The 16540-nt window shown below is 43.1% G+C and overlaps 2 protein-coding genes across 2 annotated transcripts in view; both read right to left on the reverse strand.

Annotated features, from left to right (window-relative positions):
- LOC127060974 (Friend virus susceptibility protein 1-like) overlaps positions 1 to 16540 on the reverse strand; it is a 1102452-nt gene that overhangs the window by 258527 nt on the left and 827385 nt on the right. The window lies entirely within an intron of this gene.
- LOC127060972 (mothers against decapentaplegic homolog 7-like) overlaps positions 10384 to 16540 on the reverse strand; it is a 29790-nt gene continuing 23633 nt past the window's right edge. The window contains 1 exon segment of the mRNA XM_050986414.1: positions 10384 to 12180. Within this exon segment, the coding sequence (XP_050842371.1) occupies positions 11642 to 12180 (539 nt within the window). The 3' untranslated portion in view covers positions 10384 to 11641.

Raw genomic sequence — 16540 nt, forward strand, 5'->3', positions numbered from 1 at the left:
CTTAAAGGCACAGAACATAATATCCAGCATAAATTACATACACACGAATGGGGATAACAGTCACCCTAGGACACTTCCTTTGAAGATCTAGTGGTGGTGTAGATGGGCCTGGTCTTCCTCTGGGAATCCAGTGGGAAAAGGCTGCTTGTGGTCTTCTAAATCTCTGATTATATCCAGGTAGGAATGCTTGGCCTCTCCTTCTGGGCAGAGCTTCTCACAATGGGATGATGTTATTTTTATCAGTCATGCAGTGAGACTCAATGGCCCATTAACAGAAGATATCTCCCCAGAGGGAAGATTGGTTGTGGAAGAGATAAAGAAAACTGCCCAATTAACAGAAGATAACTGTCCCACCTCTAATAGATAGGAATAGAATACCCCTATTTCCCACCTAAGACACTCCTCCAGGCTGAACAAACCCAACTCTTTCAGCCTGTCTTCATAGGAGAGGTGCTCCAGCCCTCTGACCATTTTTTGTGGCCCTATGTATATTGAAAAGCTGCTGTGAGAAGGGTTCATTCAGGTGTACAGTATTCCCATATTCTGCTTTCACCTCTCAGGAGGAGCAACAATTTGTAACCTCTGTATCTCACAAGTGGAAATCCTGAGAAATAGCAAGGTTAAATGATTTGGACACATCTCATGGAACAATAAGCAGGGACAAGAACACAGATCTCAATTCAAAGAACAGTCATCTATGCTACAATTTGGTTTCCGGGCTTTAACCACCAGGACATGGTACACACCTCATGGAACAAGTGGAAAACATCTGCAAAATATCTCTGAAACACAGAGTCCTCTGGTGTGTTCACATGGCCTGTTACTACTTTGGTATCATGATAGGTTTCTCCTCGAGCCAGGTCTTATGAGCTCTCAGAGAACTTATCACACCCAAGATAGCCCAGCTACTCTGTATGGCATAAAATTAGCAGGATGGCTTCTGAGGTTGTGTTGGAAACAGAAAAAGTTTTATTAAAAGGCAAAATAACAAAGCTCTTACAGACAAAAACCGAGCCAGGGGCAAGAGGTTCTTCCTCCTGCTAAAACACTCAACAAAAGCAATTATTTCCTTTGTTCTCTTCTTTTTCTAGTGAATTACCTAGGTGGGACCTTTTGGCCTCTGTCCAATTGGCAGCCTCAGGTTTGAGGTGAAGTCCCAAAGGTACTATGAGGTGTCTTTTTACCAAATTGAGGAGAGAAACTTCTGGGCTTTTTGCCTTTTTAAGCAGACAAAGAATAATTTGGTCACTCCATCAACAGGGGGAACATTCCTACAGTGTCATACATCAGGGACAAAACTATCATCTCATCTCTTTGGGGTTAAGACCCATGTCTAGTTGCCAGCACAACAGTTTGGAGGTGGGAGAAGTACGAGTGAGCCAAATATTCCCTATCTTTTGGTTACTCCAGAGTAAAAGACATCCAGTTGTGGATGCCCTATCCCTGGAAGTGTTCAAGGCCAGATTGGATAGGGCTTTGAAAAGAACAACCTGGTCTAGTGAAAGGTGTCCCTGCCCATGGCAGGGTGTTTGGAACTAGACAGTCTTTAATGTCCCTTCTAACCCAAACCATTCTGTCATTTCTATGATTCTCAGCCAGATGACTGTAACCCTAGTGTGGTCATTGACTTGGTGGCTCCTAGACTTGGAGTGATCTTTCTAATCCCAGGTCCCTACTGCCTGCACAGCCCTGGTCCTGCAGATAAGCAGTACAACTCAGGAGTTGACAAGTCAGTTTTGCAATTAAGTTGTCTGCTTCATCCTTCATCTGTAGAGCCTTTGATGGTGTGTTGCCTGGGTGGGTGTGGAGGACATGGGTAGGCTTGAGCCCCTGATGCAAGCCATCAATGCTAGCTTGACTGCTGGACCATACAAGTATGATGTTATTATTGGATATTTTGAGTCTGCTGGAGCAGAATGGAAAATAAATGAGCCACATTGTAATGTAGATTAAATTGTCCCAACATCTGCCCTTCCAGGTGTCTTAGTGCATATTGATATTGCAAGACAGGGCGGGCACATCCATCATGCCCTCAGTCTTTGATGCTGACTCCCACCTGAAGGACAGGGAAAGCCTAGTAATTGAAACTCCCTTGCAAACCTCGCACATAATAAAAAAACATTTTGAAGCTCCTTCATGGGCTCAGTGACCTGAACCCAGCTGAAGGTATAGTCCATTCAAAGCAAACCAAACACTGCATCTTGGTAAAATCCTCTGGGTCAAGCACATCTCTGTTGAACAGCAAGTCACAGCATTGAGCAAACCTGGTCCAGATGCTTACAAAGCCTGATCTACTGCTATGTCCATCCACTGCATGAAGGACAGCATAGGCTGAAGTCTCATTCCTGCCGTCCAGGTGCTTTGGCAGGGAGGGAGTTTAAAAGCCCATCTGGACCTTCTACTTCTCAAAATCTATCAGTCTCCAGGACTGGTGGTTTCCATTTAAGATCTGTCTCCAGAACAGCTGTGAGGACTTTCTCCCTTGTGGAAACCCAGGGCACTGGGAATATTTCTCTGTCTGCTCTGGGGTGCCTTGACCCCCCAGGGGAGCACTGACTTTGACCTTCATTCATGGAGAAAGTTTCCTAGACTTCAAGATAGACTAGAATTCACAAAAGTGTGAATCAGACAGATGATTTGTTGGATTCACACTTTTTGTGAATTCTAGTCTATCTTGAAGTCTAGGAAACTTTCTCCATGAATGAGGGGATGAAGAGGCATGCCTGGGATGCATGCACACTTTAGGCCAGAAGAAGGTACATCCAGGCAAACTAGAAATCCACCGAATACAGGTATGGATTTGGTTTTAATTCCCAAAAAATATTCTGCAAGATGTCATGTTAACGAATTGGGCAAATGTCAGAAGGACAGCACTGAAAGAAGACACTTTGATATATCAGACACAGATAGTATTGCATTGCCAGTGAGATACAGAAGACAAAATGAAAATCCTACGTGGGAACCTCTGGACGAGCCAGGTCTTATGAGCTCTCAGAGAACTTATCACACCCAAGATAGCCCAGCTACTCTGTATGGCATAAAATTAGCAGGATGGCTTCTGAGGTTGTGTTGGAAACAGAAAAAGTTTTATTAAAAGGCAAAATAACAAAGCTCTTACAGACAAAAACCGAGCCAGGGGCAAGAGGTTCTTCCTCCTGCTAAAACACTCAACAAAAGCAATTATTTCCTTTGTTCTCTTCTTTTTCTAGTGAATTACCTAGGTGGGACCTTTTGGCCTCTGTCCAATTGGCAGCCTCAGGTTTGAGGTGAAGTCCCAAAGGTACTATGAGGTGTCTTTTTACCAAATTGAGGAGAGAAACTTCTGGGCTTTTTGCCTTTTAAGCAGACAAAGAATAATTTGGTCACTCCATCAACAGGGGGAACATTCCTACAGTGTCATACATCAGGGACAAAACTATCATCTCATCTCTTTGGGGTTAAGACCCATGTCTAGTTGCCAGCACAACAGTTTGGAGGTGGGAGAAGTACGAGTGAGCCAAATATTCCCTATCTTTTGGTTACTCCAGAGTAAAAGACATCCAGTTGTGGATGCCCTATCCCTGGAAGTGTTCAAGGCCAGATTGGATAGGGCTTTGAAAAGAACAACCTGGTCTAGTGAAAGGTGTCCCTGCCCATGGCAGGGTGTTTGGAACTAGACAGTCTTTAATGTCCCTTCTAACCCAAACCATTCTGTCATTTCTATGATTCTCAGCCAGATGACTGTAACCCTAGTGTGGTCATTGACTTGGTGGCTCCTAGACTTGGAGTGATCTTTCTAATCCCAGGTCCCTACTGCCTGCACAGCCCTGGTCCTGCAGATAAGCAGTACAACTCAGGAGTTGACAAGTCAGTTTTGCAATTAAGTTGTCTGCTTCATCCTTCATCTGTAGAGCCTTTGATGGTGTGTTGCCTGGGTGGGTGTGGAGGACATGGGTAGGCTTGAGCCCCTGATGCAAGCCATCAATGCTAGCTTGACTGCTGGACCATACAAGTATGATGTTATTATTGGATATTTTGAGTCTGCTGGAGCAGAATGGAAAATAAATGAGCCACATTGTAATGTAGATTAAATTGTCCCAACATCTGCCCTTCCAGGTGTCTTAGTGCATATTGATATTGCAAGACAGGGCGGGCACATCCATCATGCCCTCAGTCTTTGATGCTGACTCCCACCTGAAGGACAGGGAAAGCCTAGTAATTGAAACTCCCTTGCAAACCTCGCACATAATAAAAAAACATTTTGAAGCTCCTTCATGGGCTCAGTGACCTGAACCCAGCTGAAGGTATAGTCCATTCAAAGCAAACCAAACACTGCATCTTGGTAAAATCCTCTGGGTCAAGCACATCTCTGTTGAACAGCAAGTCACAGCATTGAGCAAACCTGGTCCAGATGCTTACAAAGCCTGATCTACTGCTATGTCCATCCACTGCATGAAGGACAGCATAGGCTGAAGTCTCATTCCTGCCGTCCAGGTGCTTTGGCAGGGAGGGAGTTTAAAAGCCCATCTGGACCTTCTACTTCTCAAAATCTATCAGTCTCCAGGACTGGTGGTTTCCATTTAAGATCTGTCTCCAGAACAGCTGTGAGGACTTTCTCCCTTGTGGAAACCCAGGGCACTGGGAATATTTCTCTGTCTGCTCTGGGGTGCCTTGACCCCCCAGGGGAGCACTGACTTTGACCTTCATTCATGGAGAAAGTTTCCTAGACTTCAAGATAGACTAGAATTCACAAAAGTGTGAATCAGACAGATGATTTGTTGGATTCACACTTTTGTGAATTCTAGTCTATCTTGAAGTCTAGGAAACTTTCTCCATGAATGAGGGGATGAAGAGGCATGCCTGGGATGCATGCACACTTTAGGCCAGAAGAAGGTACATCCAGGCAAACTAGAAATCCACCGAATACAGGTATGGATTTGGTTTTAATTCCCAAAAAATATTCTGCAAGATGTCATGTTAACGAATTGGGCAAATGTCAGAAGGACAGCACTGAAAGAAAGACACTTTGATATATCAGACACAGATAGTATTGCATTGCCAGTGAGATACAGAAGACAAAATGAAAATCCTACGTGGGAACCTCTGGATCATCAGATCATCAAAGATTTATCAGAAGCTGTGAAAACCAATGGCCTTGGCTCACCATATTTCAAGCAGCTTCTGAGAGGCATTTTCAACAATTACGACTTAGTGCCTTTTGATTGTAGGTACATTGCCTCCACAATTTTTACAAATTCACAACTCCTGCTGTAGGATGCGAGATGGCAAAGGGCTCTCACTCAACTGAGAAACAAATATGCAAGAGAGCCACACTCAAGTCTCACATTGGCTCAATTAGCAGGAGATGAATTCCATTATAGACCTGAAGATCAGTCAACTGAGTTGCCTCGAGACATGACTGCAGACATCCAAGAGGCAGCACAAAGGGCAATTTTGTAAATTCAACTAACTGGAACTCCAAAAAGTATTTACACAGAAGTAAAACAAGGTCTCTCTCAGCCTTTCACTTCATTCATCGATTGTCTCACACAAACAGTAGACTGACAAGTGAGTGATGAAGCAGTAAAGCCACATTTGCTTCGAAGTCTCACTTTTGCAAACGCCAATGCAGAGTGCAAACGTATAATTAGCGCCATGCCTGGTCAACCAACCTGTAGCAGGCACAGGCCCTGCTAAAGCTCCGTGGAGGGCTGAGGCCTAGAGAGAGGAAATGCCAAGTCATGGTGAAAAAGCCAGAAGCCTCTTTCTTCTGCCTTTCGGACCCCAGCTTATCTCTCTGTAACCACATAGGTCACTTCTCCTTAACCCCTGCTTTTGGACAATTTCTGATCCCCTCTAGCCCTATATAATGGGCTGCTTTAGCCCATTCTGGTCAGAAGAGCCATCGCTGGAACCCTTCACAGACCCCCCCCAATAAAATCATCACTGTGGAACTCCAGGACAAGTCTTCTCCTCTCTCGCATCTGCTTCCCGGCTAGTCTGGGTGCCTTAGCAAGCAAAAGAGCTGAAATAATAAAAGAGCTGATAAATCACTAAAGAGCTGATATCCTTTAAGCTTGCTAAGGTTGCCTGCAGCTAAGAGCGGCTTGGGTACTCGGACAGTCTGTCCCCAAAAGATTAAGCTATCCAGCCCCGTGCTGCCTGCTCGAGGGCAAACTAGCCCAGCAGGAAGCTGGAATACCAACCAACCATGACTGAAATGATAGAAGCATACAACAAGGTAGGCACACCTCTGCACGTCGCAGCCATTCAAGCAGTTGTTTGGATGGAACAGGTTGGAAAAATTCTTCAAGAGCAGCACGAAGAATTCTCAAAAATTCTCAAAACACTTAGCCCAGCTCTTCAACAGTCCAGTTCCACAGAAGTGATGGCAACAGCATTTGCTGGAGGACCATGCTTCAGATGCAGAAGATATGGACATGTGAAAAAGAACTGTCCAGAATCAACGAAAAGTGCGAAAGCGCCAGGCCTTTGCCCAAGATGAAAAACAAGGGAACACTATGCAGATCAATGTTATTCCAAATATGATATAGATGGAAATCTTTTACTGTGAAAAATGCTTCCCAGGGAGGGAAACCACCATGTAAAGATAAAAATATTACTAATGATTCAATTACCCAAAATATCTCTGAAGACAGAGCATTTGAGAAACGTCAATCAGATCCTATCTGTGGAGTCATCAGCTGATTCCCCAACAGCTGAGAGTTCTAGGGATTGTTAGTATTGAGTTTGTAACTTTTGTTATTTTTGGTTTTTATAGGTAATACTGATAAATAGCGATTGTTGTTAATGTTATATGAATGCTTTAAAAAGGTTGTCTTAACCCCTTCCTGTTAATAAGTTGATTATATAATGTGAATTCTCAGATTTTTATAAGAATTATTATTAAGGTATTGTTGTATTTGCAGCTGGCTTTTATGTGTTTTAATATTTCTTTGTGTGATCACCTACAAGACATATGTCTCTTCAGGATCCTGCCTTTTTATTTCTTACCTACTCATATGTTTTTGGGTTTTTTTTAATCCAGAATGCCAGTCTTGTGGTTTTCTTCAGTTATTATTACAGAAGTACTCCAGCAGAGAGTTCAGTTGTAACATTTTTTTTTGAGTTTCAATTTTGTACTAAGTAATCAGCCTTTCATTCAGCTGCACTTCCTCCACTCTCAGTGTCCAAATCCAAGCTCACAAGCCTGACTGTGACCACTTTCAAATCTCTGAAGAAGAGATTTGCTGTGTTTGAAGAATCTCTATCCTGAAAAAAAACTTCTGAGGGATTCAATTACTTAATGGTTTGATTCGTTTTTAACCCTAAGGTTTCTTATTCCTAACTGTTATTTTTAAGAGTCTTGTTTAAAAATGTGTTAAGTGATACCCACCAATTAGAGTTCAGGCTCTGGCCAAACTCTAGCTTTACTTAAATGGAGTAATTGACAGTCAACCCAAAAGTATTCAAGTCCTTTTGACTTAGCAATTTGACCGTATATGACAGCTGAACCTATTTTCAGAGAGAGTTTGAAGAAACATGAATCTGGACATGATTTCTCCAATTTTCTGTTGTTTTAATGTTTATCAGCTGTTGCAGACTCTGAGATGACAGTTCAGTGTTGTAATGCTTAGTAACTGTATGATTTCACATGTGTTATTGATTATGTGTATTATCTAATTAATTCCTAATTGCTGTTAGTTTCTTCTTTACTACACGCATTGTTTTGCTCTTGATGCTTTCTCCTGTTCATAACCAAAGAATGTTAGTAATAGCAACTTATGTTGATATCTTATATTTCTCTATGCAATTTTGCAAAACAGAACTGATCAACATTTTATTTTCACATCAAAACCCATTCTTCACCTCCAGGAAGTTAAGAAAATCCTCCAGTCCCTGCGGGGACATAGATTTGTTTGTGTTTTAACAAGTACGAAGTCCAGGTAGATTTCAGTGAAGAATGTGAAATTCTATCAAGTGCAAAAAAACCACTAACCACTCCACAAGCAGAGAAGAAGACACACAGATGTGGACTGCACAGATTCCAACCCTTGTGCTTCACCCACAGAAGTTTGTGGACTTTAGGTTTCTTCATAAGGGTGTAAATCAGTAATGTTGTAAAATTTTTGTTAAATAGCTTAAGAGAAATGTGAGGTGAAGTCAAATGTGTGTCTAACAAATAGTTAACAAAGTTATCAATGCAGTATTTATAGTTCAAACAAGAAGAGGAGTTTGAACCAAATTTCTCCCTGAGGCTCTTTATGAACCTCAAGAACTGGAAATTCTTGGCTCAGTGAAGATGGATTTCTGTAGAGTATTTAGTCTTCCTGGGTCAAAACAAAATAAGGACAAAATAACAGATGTAACCCCAAATCACATTATATATAGAAATGTGACATTTTGGTGCAATTTCACAGCAAAGATGATCACACTGTCCAACAAGGTTCCATTGCAGTTACCTCAAGGAATCTTTTTCATTTGTGGGGACAGAATTTGGCCTGCCATCCCGTCCAATGTCAAAGGTGGTCCGTGCAGCATTAGGAGACTTTCTTTACTGACACCCAACATGACAATGATAAGAGAACAAAGATGTAGAGGGAAAAGATGTCAGTTGATTCAACCCCAATTGTGATGACAATGTTAATTCATGGAAAAAAAGGCCAGAAATTTATAACAGCTCTGCTTCTGCCGCAGGCATCTGCAGGAGCAGCCTTGAAGCAATTGGATCAAATGGGGTGTTGGTTGAGTAAGCACTCTCATGCTACCTTTCTCGCACTGAGCAATTTATTAGCTGATGTTCAAGGTGTGAGGCAGGTGACTCTGCAAAACAAAGCGGCAATTGATTATCTTTTGTTAGTGCACGGACATAGATGTCAGGAATTTGAAAGAATGTGTTGCATGAATTTGTCTGATCATTCAAAATCTATTCATGAAAGCATACAGCAATTAGAAGATGGAGTGGCCAAACTCAGGAAAGAGGATGAGTCATGGCTAAATGGTGTGTTCAGTTGATTTAATCTTGCATCAGCATGAAGAGAATTTTTGAAGATAGGTGTGTACGTACTGATTAGTGTCGCAGTCGTTTTAATATTTGTGCCATGTCTACTTTAGTGTATCTGACAGATGATGGATGAGGCTGTCAAAGGAGTGTTTTTGGTTCAAAGATAAGGGGGAGATGTGGAAACCCAGGGCACCGGGAATATTTGTCTGCTCTGGGGTGCCCTGACCCCCAGGGGAACACTGACTTTGACCCTCATTCATGGAGAAAGTTTCCTAGACTTCAAGATAGACTAGAATCCACAAAAGTGTGAAATCGATTACAGAGAGTAGTGTAGGTGTATCACTTGGTGAGAAATTTAGGTTTTGGTATTTTTAGTATGTTGTGGATGGAAGCAAGATGGAGGGCACAGGGTGTCATCCTGGGTTTCTTCTTCATGCTTCTTCTTTCTTCTTCATGGGTTTGGGTGGCATTTTGTAATTGGGCAGAAAAGTCTGCATTGTGGGCTCTTTGGGATCAGTTATTGGGTTAAAAGGGAAAATAATCTAGGTGTCAGTTCTTAATAGGATAGTTTAGTCTTAAAAGCCCTTGTAACAAGAGATTGTTAGCCATTTTCTGCCTTCTAATGAAAAGCTGCCGAACTCACAGTAGTGAGACTGTTTTACTGCTAAGAAATAATAAACACTTGAGTCTGAACATAAACTGCCATCTCAAGTGCCTTCAATCCAGACACAGAGAAACCAACAACTAGTACCCCCACACTCCCTGACAGAGGCCATGCGCAAGTGGGATGTGGAGCAGTAAAAATCTGAAGGCAGGCCAAGGGGGCAAAAGGAAAAACAACCTTTATTTCCAGTGGCATGGGAGATGAAGGGGGCAAGAAATAGTTGAGGAAAACCTGGAGGACTGGCTTTCTACTCTTCTCAGATTTTCCTCTTTGCCTGGTGGCATGGACCACTCATGTTCCAGCACAGAGCAAAAGTTTGGCCTCCTCCAGTACTTCAGGGACTGGGACAGGGCCAAATGGGAGCTGGGTCCATAGCATGGCTGTTCTTTTAAGTTGAAATTATGAGAAACAGGAGTAATAACAAAAATAACCCCAGCAGATTTTGGGCAGCCAGACCCTCCAGACTTGAGCTGATGGGATGCAACCATTCCAAGGACCCCAAAGCCACATGCACCACACCAGCTCAAAGGAGACCAAAGCTCAGGATGACCCTATGTGGGTGCTAACCACACCAGAACTGCTGACTGGGGTGGGTGCCCCCACCATCAACCCCATGTGGTACCCACTTTGAGCAGCATCTCTTCTGCCTGCCTCATCCCTGCCACTAAAAAAGACACTTGGCACAGCCTGGGATCAAGTGTACATTTTTATTTTTTAATGGAACATAAGCTCCTTTAGAAAAAACATTCATCTGGATGATAACACCCATAGAAAAACCCAGCAATTTCATGCTCTTTTGTTTTTTTTAAATTTAGCATTTGTTATTTGCATTTATATTAAAGCAAAGTGTGCATTTCTTTTTTTCTCCCATTTATACACATTGCACAATACATAAATAATGGTGCTTATAAAACATCTTTATATTTACAAGTAATAATATATTTATATATAACATAAAATGCATTTTTTCTTTAATAAATCTCAGGGGGTCTTAAGGAGTCCTTTTTTTGTGTGTATTTCCAAAGCACTACAGTGCTAAAGTTCCATTGAGAATGCTCTCTTGTTCATTTAAACCTTTATATATAGAAAAATAGCTTATGTTAAGGTCTAAACATGCTCATTGAGCTAAGAAGAGTGTAAAAGTATCATACTAGTGTATGATTTCAAGAAGAAATGAAAGCACAACTGCATTTTCAAATTGAATGTTACTGGGATAGCCTGATCTAAGAAGTTACAATGGACCAACTATTGTGAACACTTTTTCTTTTTTTCTTCCCATTTGTTTTTTATTTGTTTAGTTGGTTTTGCTTTGTTTTGGTTTTTTTTAGGCTTAGGCTTCTGTTGCTTTACATCTTAGCTCAAATTATAAAGCACGGTCCATGCAAGAGGATTCTTTGCTGTTATTTTCTCCCCTTGCATCAATTCATGACCATACAAAATAAAAAAAAAGCAGTGGAAGAATGAACACAGTGACAAGGTGTCAACTCAGCAACAAGAAAAAATAAAAACTAAAAAGGATGGGTAAAGACCTGGTCTGGAAGATTTTGCACCATTCTTTGGCAAAAATGTGGGGTTAGCACTGCTGGGGAAGAGGTCTTTGTGTCACCATCACCAGGGATGGGAAGGAGGTGCATAAAAAACACAAGTATCTTGTTCTTTTATCCAAGAGAAGGAACTGTAACATATAGCAAGTGGCTTCTGAATCCATTGATCACATAGGATAATCCTTTCAGAGGCATGAAATAATTATCATATGTGAGCCACACCCTTTTCTCACCCTTCTGAGTTATTGGTCATTTATACTTAAAAAAACTTGGTTTATCAAACTACCCCAAAGCACAAAAAAAGTATTTCCAAAGATTTTTGTCAAAACAAAGGGGGGGACATACAAACTAAACAAAACAAAACCAGAAAGTCTGCATGAATTGCAAGCACTCAGAAGGAAATATTAGCAGCAAAGTAATATAAATGCCTTGAGTCCACTCTGTCTTGAGTTATCGGTTATTAAAAATAACCTCCAACCAGCATGGGCAACTGCTGATGAACTGTCTACTGTAGCATTGGCCCCAGCCTTTCACAAAGCTGATCTGAACCGTAAATCCTGTCCATGGCTGCTGCATAAACTCATGGTCATTTGGTCTCTGCAAGCTGTACACCTTCTCATAGTCAAAAGCCTTGATGGAAAAACCTGGAAACACTTTGTGAACCAGCAACATCCTGGAGTCGGAGTTGTCCAGTGTGGCTGACTTGATGAAGATGGGGTAACTGCTGCGGTTGTACACCCACACTCCATCCACTTCCCTGGTGAGCTGGATACCATAGCCGATCTTGCCACGGACCTTCTGCACCAGTTGGCTTTTGTTTTCTGAGTTGAGCTGTCTGAGGCAGAAACCATTCCCCTGAGGTAGATCATAGAAGATATCCAGGGAGGGCTCTTGGACAGAGTACAGCCGACCCACGCGTGTCTTCTCTTCCCAGTATGCCACCACACACCAGTGTGACCGATTCCCTGGCTCCTGAAGAACTTGGGAATCTACAGAACAGGAGAAAAAAAGGAAGAAAAAGAGAAATTTAGCACCAAAAGGGGTAATACAACCCAAAAGTGAAACAATGCTGGCAGGTCATTGACTGCCAATGTGTTCATGACGCTCTCCATGCACACACCAACACCCATGGCACATCCACCATTTCCAGAACAGTGTTATTAGGACCATTTGAGTTGACCCAGATTTGGGGAATTCCTGTGCCATTTCAGCACATAATTCTAGTTAGAATTATGAGTCTTAAATCACCATGTCTACCTTCAAAAGTGGCTTGAGACCTACCAGCAGCATCCATGGTGCAGTCACCCTCACTCAAACCATCACCAGGACTACCTTCAGTGGCACTAGGAGAAATGAGATGCTCTAGCCAGCTGCATTTACCAAGACCAAACACCCTAAATGTCCTTATTTTCACTCACCAGATGGTGGATCCACTGTCGCCCTGATTTTTTAAGATTTTCTAAGCCTTCTGATGTTGACATTCTTGTAGTGAACTTTCTCACACACTTTCTGTAAATAACTCATTGTTTTGCATTCTTTTATGGAGGAGGAGAAATTTGATGGACTGTTGGTTTGTCCAGTGTCATTGGAGAGGTGGCACTGTCACCCTCCAATCCACTGTCACTTTTGGAAAACTGTAAATGTTGGAGTCAGAAAATAAACTTCACCTTGAGAACAGCGGTGTGCGCTTGTGTTCTTTTGTGTCCTATAGTGACAGATTCACTTCCATAAATAACTATCTACTCCACACAGATGCTGAGAAAAAATGAGGTGCTGCTAAGAAAACCACATTGAAGGTCACCCCATGGGACCAGAGGGGGCAAGGACTCACCTACTCTAGTTCACAGGGCTTTTCTCTGCCTATAGGTAGAGCCTAGGTGGTGGAGAGGATGGAGACATTGGATGACACCCCAACTTGTGGGAAGCACTGAGAGATGGTGGGGACCAAAAATCTCCTACTTCTTAACAAAAATGGCCTAAACCCTCCCGAAATTCATTCATGTAGCTTTTTTTTTTTTTTACTTCCTTGTACATAGCTATCTTATGCAAGAAGCAGGGATACAATGTAGCAGGAAAAAGCCAAGTGGGGGGGAAAATGTGAAAGGCCCCTTTTTTTCTCATCAAGGATCCCTAGCAGCCTGGCACTGCTCAGACAGTAATTTGTTCCAGCCTTGGTAGTCATGTTGAGACCTGGGAACTATTCATCTCTGTAATTGCATTAAAAAAAAAAAAAAATCAAGCTTGGTATGCTAGTGAGTGCTACCAAAATAATCCCCTGCAGCATGGGAGCAGATATGGTAATGGGAATAGTGGGTAACCCAGCACCCCAAAGCTCTTTCTGTGGACCCCCAAACCCCTCTGCCCAACATAAGCAATGGCAGCAACATGTTGGCTGCCCCATTTTCTTTATTTTTTGGTATTAAAAAGCCCATTTCCTCAGTGCAGGCATTTTTCTTCTGTCTCTGAGCTGTGTTTCAAGCCCTGCACTGTGGTTTTAAGAGAACAAAACCGAAACCCAGCCACACACTTTTAGTTTCCTCATTTCTATCCCAGTGAGGGAAATATTTCTCCAGTTGCTGAAGGCAGCTACGAAAAGCGGACTTTGCTGTGTATGCCCCAAAATAGGGACCCTCCCTCCTGGGTGAAAGTGGGGATGGGAGTTCTGGCAGTGGGGAGGTGGTCCCTGGGACAGCATTCATCAAAGTGCACCCCAGTTTGTCCTTCCATCTCTCCTTTTCAGTGCCTCCCAAGACTTTGTTGCCAATAATTTTATATCCTGCTGAAATCTGGCACCACTCAAGGGAATGAAGGGGGATAAGGTTTGAGTTACTTCTCTCCTAACCCGAATGGGGTGCCCCCAGTTGGTCAAGAAACATGCCCAGCACAGTGTTTCCTCCACCCATTAAGGAGGGTAATGCTCAGGAGATAGAGGAATTTGGGGGAATGCCCCTCAGTCCATAGGGGGGATACTACTGAACACAAGGGGGGAATGCTCCTTTATCCATCCTCATCTCGACCAGCCATCCCTTCCCTCCCTCCAACTGCCTGCTACACATTGAACATACTGAAATTCTTATAGGTTTTTATTTATTTGAACATAAAAGCATCCCTTTCAGGCGGCAGCGGGGGGGGAAGTCTTTTTCACTTGATATTTGTGCTTGTATTAGTGAAGACCACTTAACAAGTAGCTCATTGCTGCTTACAAAGAGTTATTTAATTGTCAGAACATTAAAAAAAAACAAACAAAACCCCAAACCACAAAAAAAACCAACTGCCTTGGCAATGAATGAACAGACCTTTATGCAGGGCTGAATGAATTCCACTAGGTTTTTCAATTATATGGGGTGACCAGACTTCAAGGACCAATCTTAGGTAATCCAGGATATTTTTTTTTAGGAGAAGATACCAGCACACAGTATAAATATGCCAGAGCCTCTTTCATTTGTGGACTTCAGCTGTTGACTGGATGTCTAGTCAAAAAGACATGAGAATATAAGGGTTGAGTTTGGATAAGTAGGCTCAGGCCTCCCTGCCACCAAAGATGCTTTTCATGGTTGTTTGGACCCCAGCAGAGCTTCCCTGCTCCCACCTGCCTCCATGATTCTGGCATCCACTGGGAAAAGAGGTGGGAAAAGCCAGTAGCATCATTTGGGCAGCAGAGGCAGGAGAGAAGGAAAAAAATTATGCAGAGATGCTTCCTACAGTGATGGACATTTTTTTCCCCAAAAGGCTTTTTTAGTGGCAATGAGCATGGATCTAGGCAAATGAAGCAGATAGATGGATTTTGCCCCAAAACATCCCATTGTGTTCCTCCTGTGCAACCTGGAGTCATGGCAGTGACCCACTGTCCAACTCCCATCTCTGTCTGCTGCCAACTCTTACAAAAAACCAAGATCCCAGGAAATTCGCAGCCACATCACTCAATGCTTTGGGATTCTTGTTTGAGTTAAAAGCATTGTGTTTTACAAGCTCCGTGGAGCAAACACATCCCTTTCTAAATTCCTGGAAAACTCACAGCAAACAGGGAGTGTTCCCATATACCAGCAAACTGATAATGCTTAATGCTATAAACATCTGCACTATTATTTCATTATTAAGCATCCCTTCATTTGCTGCTGTCACTAGGTTATTAGGAGTTTCCATGGTTTCACAGAATTAATTAGGTTGGAAAAGACCTCTGAGATCATCGAGTCCACCCTATAACCGAACACCACCATGTCAACTAGACCATGGCACTAAGTGCCATATCCAGTCTTCCCTTAAACACTTCCAAGGATGCTGACTCCATCACCTCCCTGGACAGCCCATTCCAATACCTATCACACTTACTGTGAATAATTTCATTATAATATCCAACCTAAACATCCCCTGGCACAGCTTGAGGCTATGTCCTCTCTTCTGGTTGCTAGTTGCCTGGGAGAAGAGGCTGATGCCCATCTGGCTACAAGCTCCTTCCAGGGAGTTGTAGAGAATGATAAGGTTCCCTCTGAGCCTCCTTTTCTCCAGATCAAACACCCCCAGTTTCCTCAGCTGCTCCTCATAGGACTTGTGCTCCAGACCCTTCACCAGCCTTGCTGCACTTCTCCAGACCCACTCTAGCACCTCAATGCCTTTTTTGTAGTGAGGGGCCCAAAACTGGACACAGCACTCAAAGCGTGGCATCACCAATGCCGAGTACAGGGGGACAATTACTTCCCTGGTTCTGCTGACCACACTATCTCTGATACAAGCCAGAAGGCCATTGGCCTTCTTAACCACATGAACACACGCTGGCTCATGTTCAGCCAGCTGTCAACCAGCACCCCCAGGTCCTTTTCTGCTGGGCCACTTCCCAGCCATTCTGCCCCCAGCCTGTAGTCCTGCATGGAACTATTGTGGCTAAAGTGTAGGACATGGCACTTGGGCTTCTTAAGCCTCATGCTCTTGGTCTCAGCCCATCTACCCAGGTCCCTCTGCAGGGCCTTCCTACCCTCCAGCAGATTGACACCCTCTTCCAACTTGGTGTCATCCACAAATTTGCTAATGGTAGATTCGATCCCCTCATCCAGATCATCAATAAAGATATTAAACTGTACTGGACCCAACACTGATCCCTTAGGGGGCACTGCTAGTGACTGGCCACCAATTGGATGTGACACCATCCACTGTCACTTTCTGGGCCTGGCTGTCCAGCCAGTTCTTAATCCAGCGAAGAGTACACCTGTCCAAGTTGAGGGCTGCCAGCTTTTCCAGGAGTATGATATGGGAAACGGCTTTGCTGAAGTCCAGGTAGACAACATCCACAGCCTTCCCTTCATCCACCTGGTCATAAAAGGAGATCAGGTTGGTGAAGCAGGACCTGCCCCTCCT

This window comes from Serinus canaria, chromosome W (assembly GCF_022539315.1).
Source record: "Serinus canaria isolate serCan28SL12 chromosome W, serCan2020, whole genome shotgun sequence".
NCBI classification, from domain to species: domain Eukaryota; kingdom Metazoa; phylum Chordata; class Aves; order Passeriformes; family Fringillidae; genus Serinus; species Serinus canaria.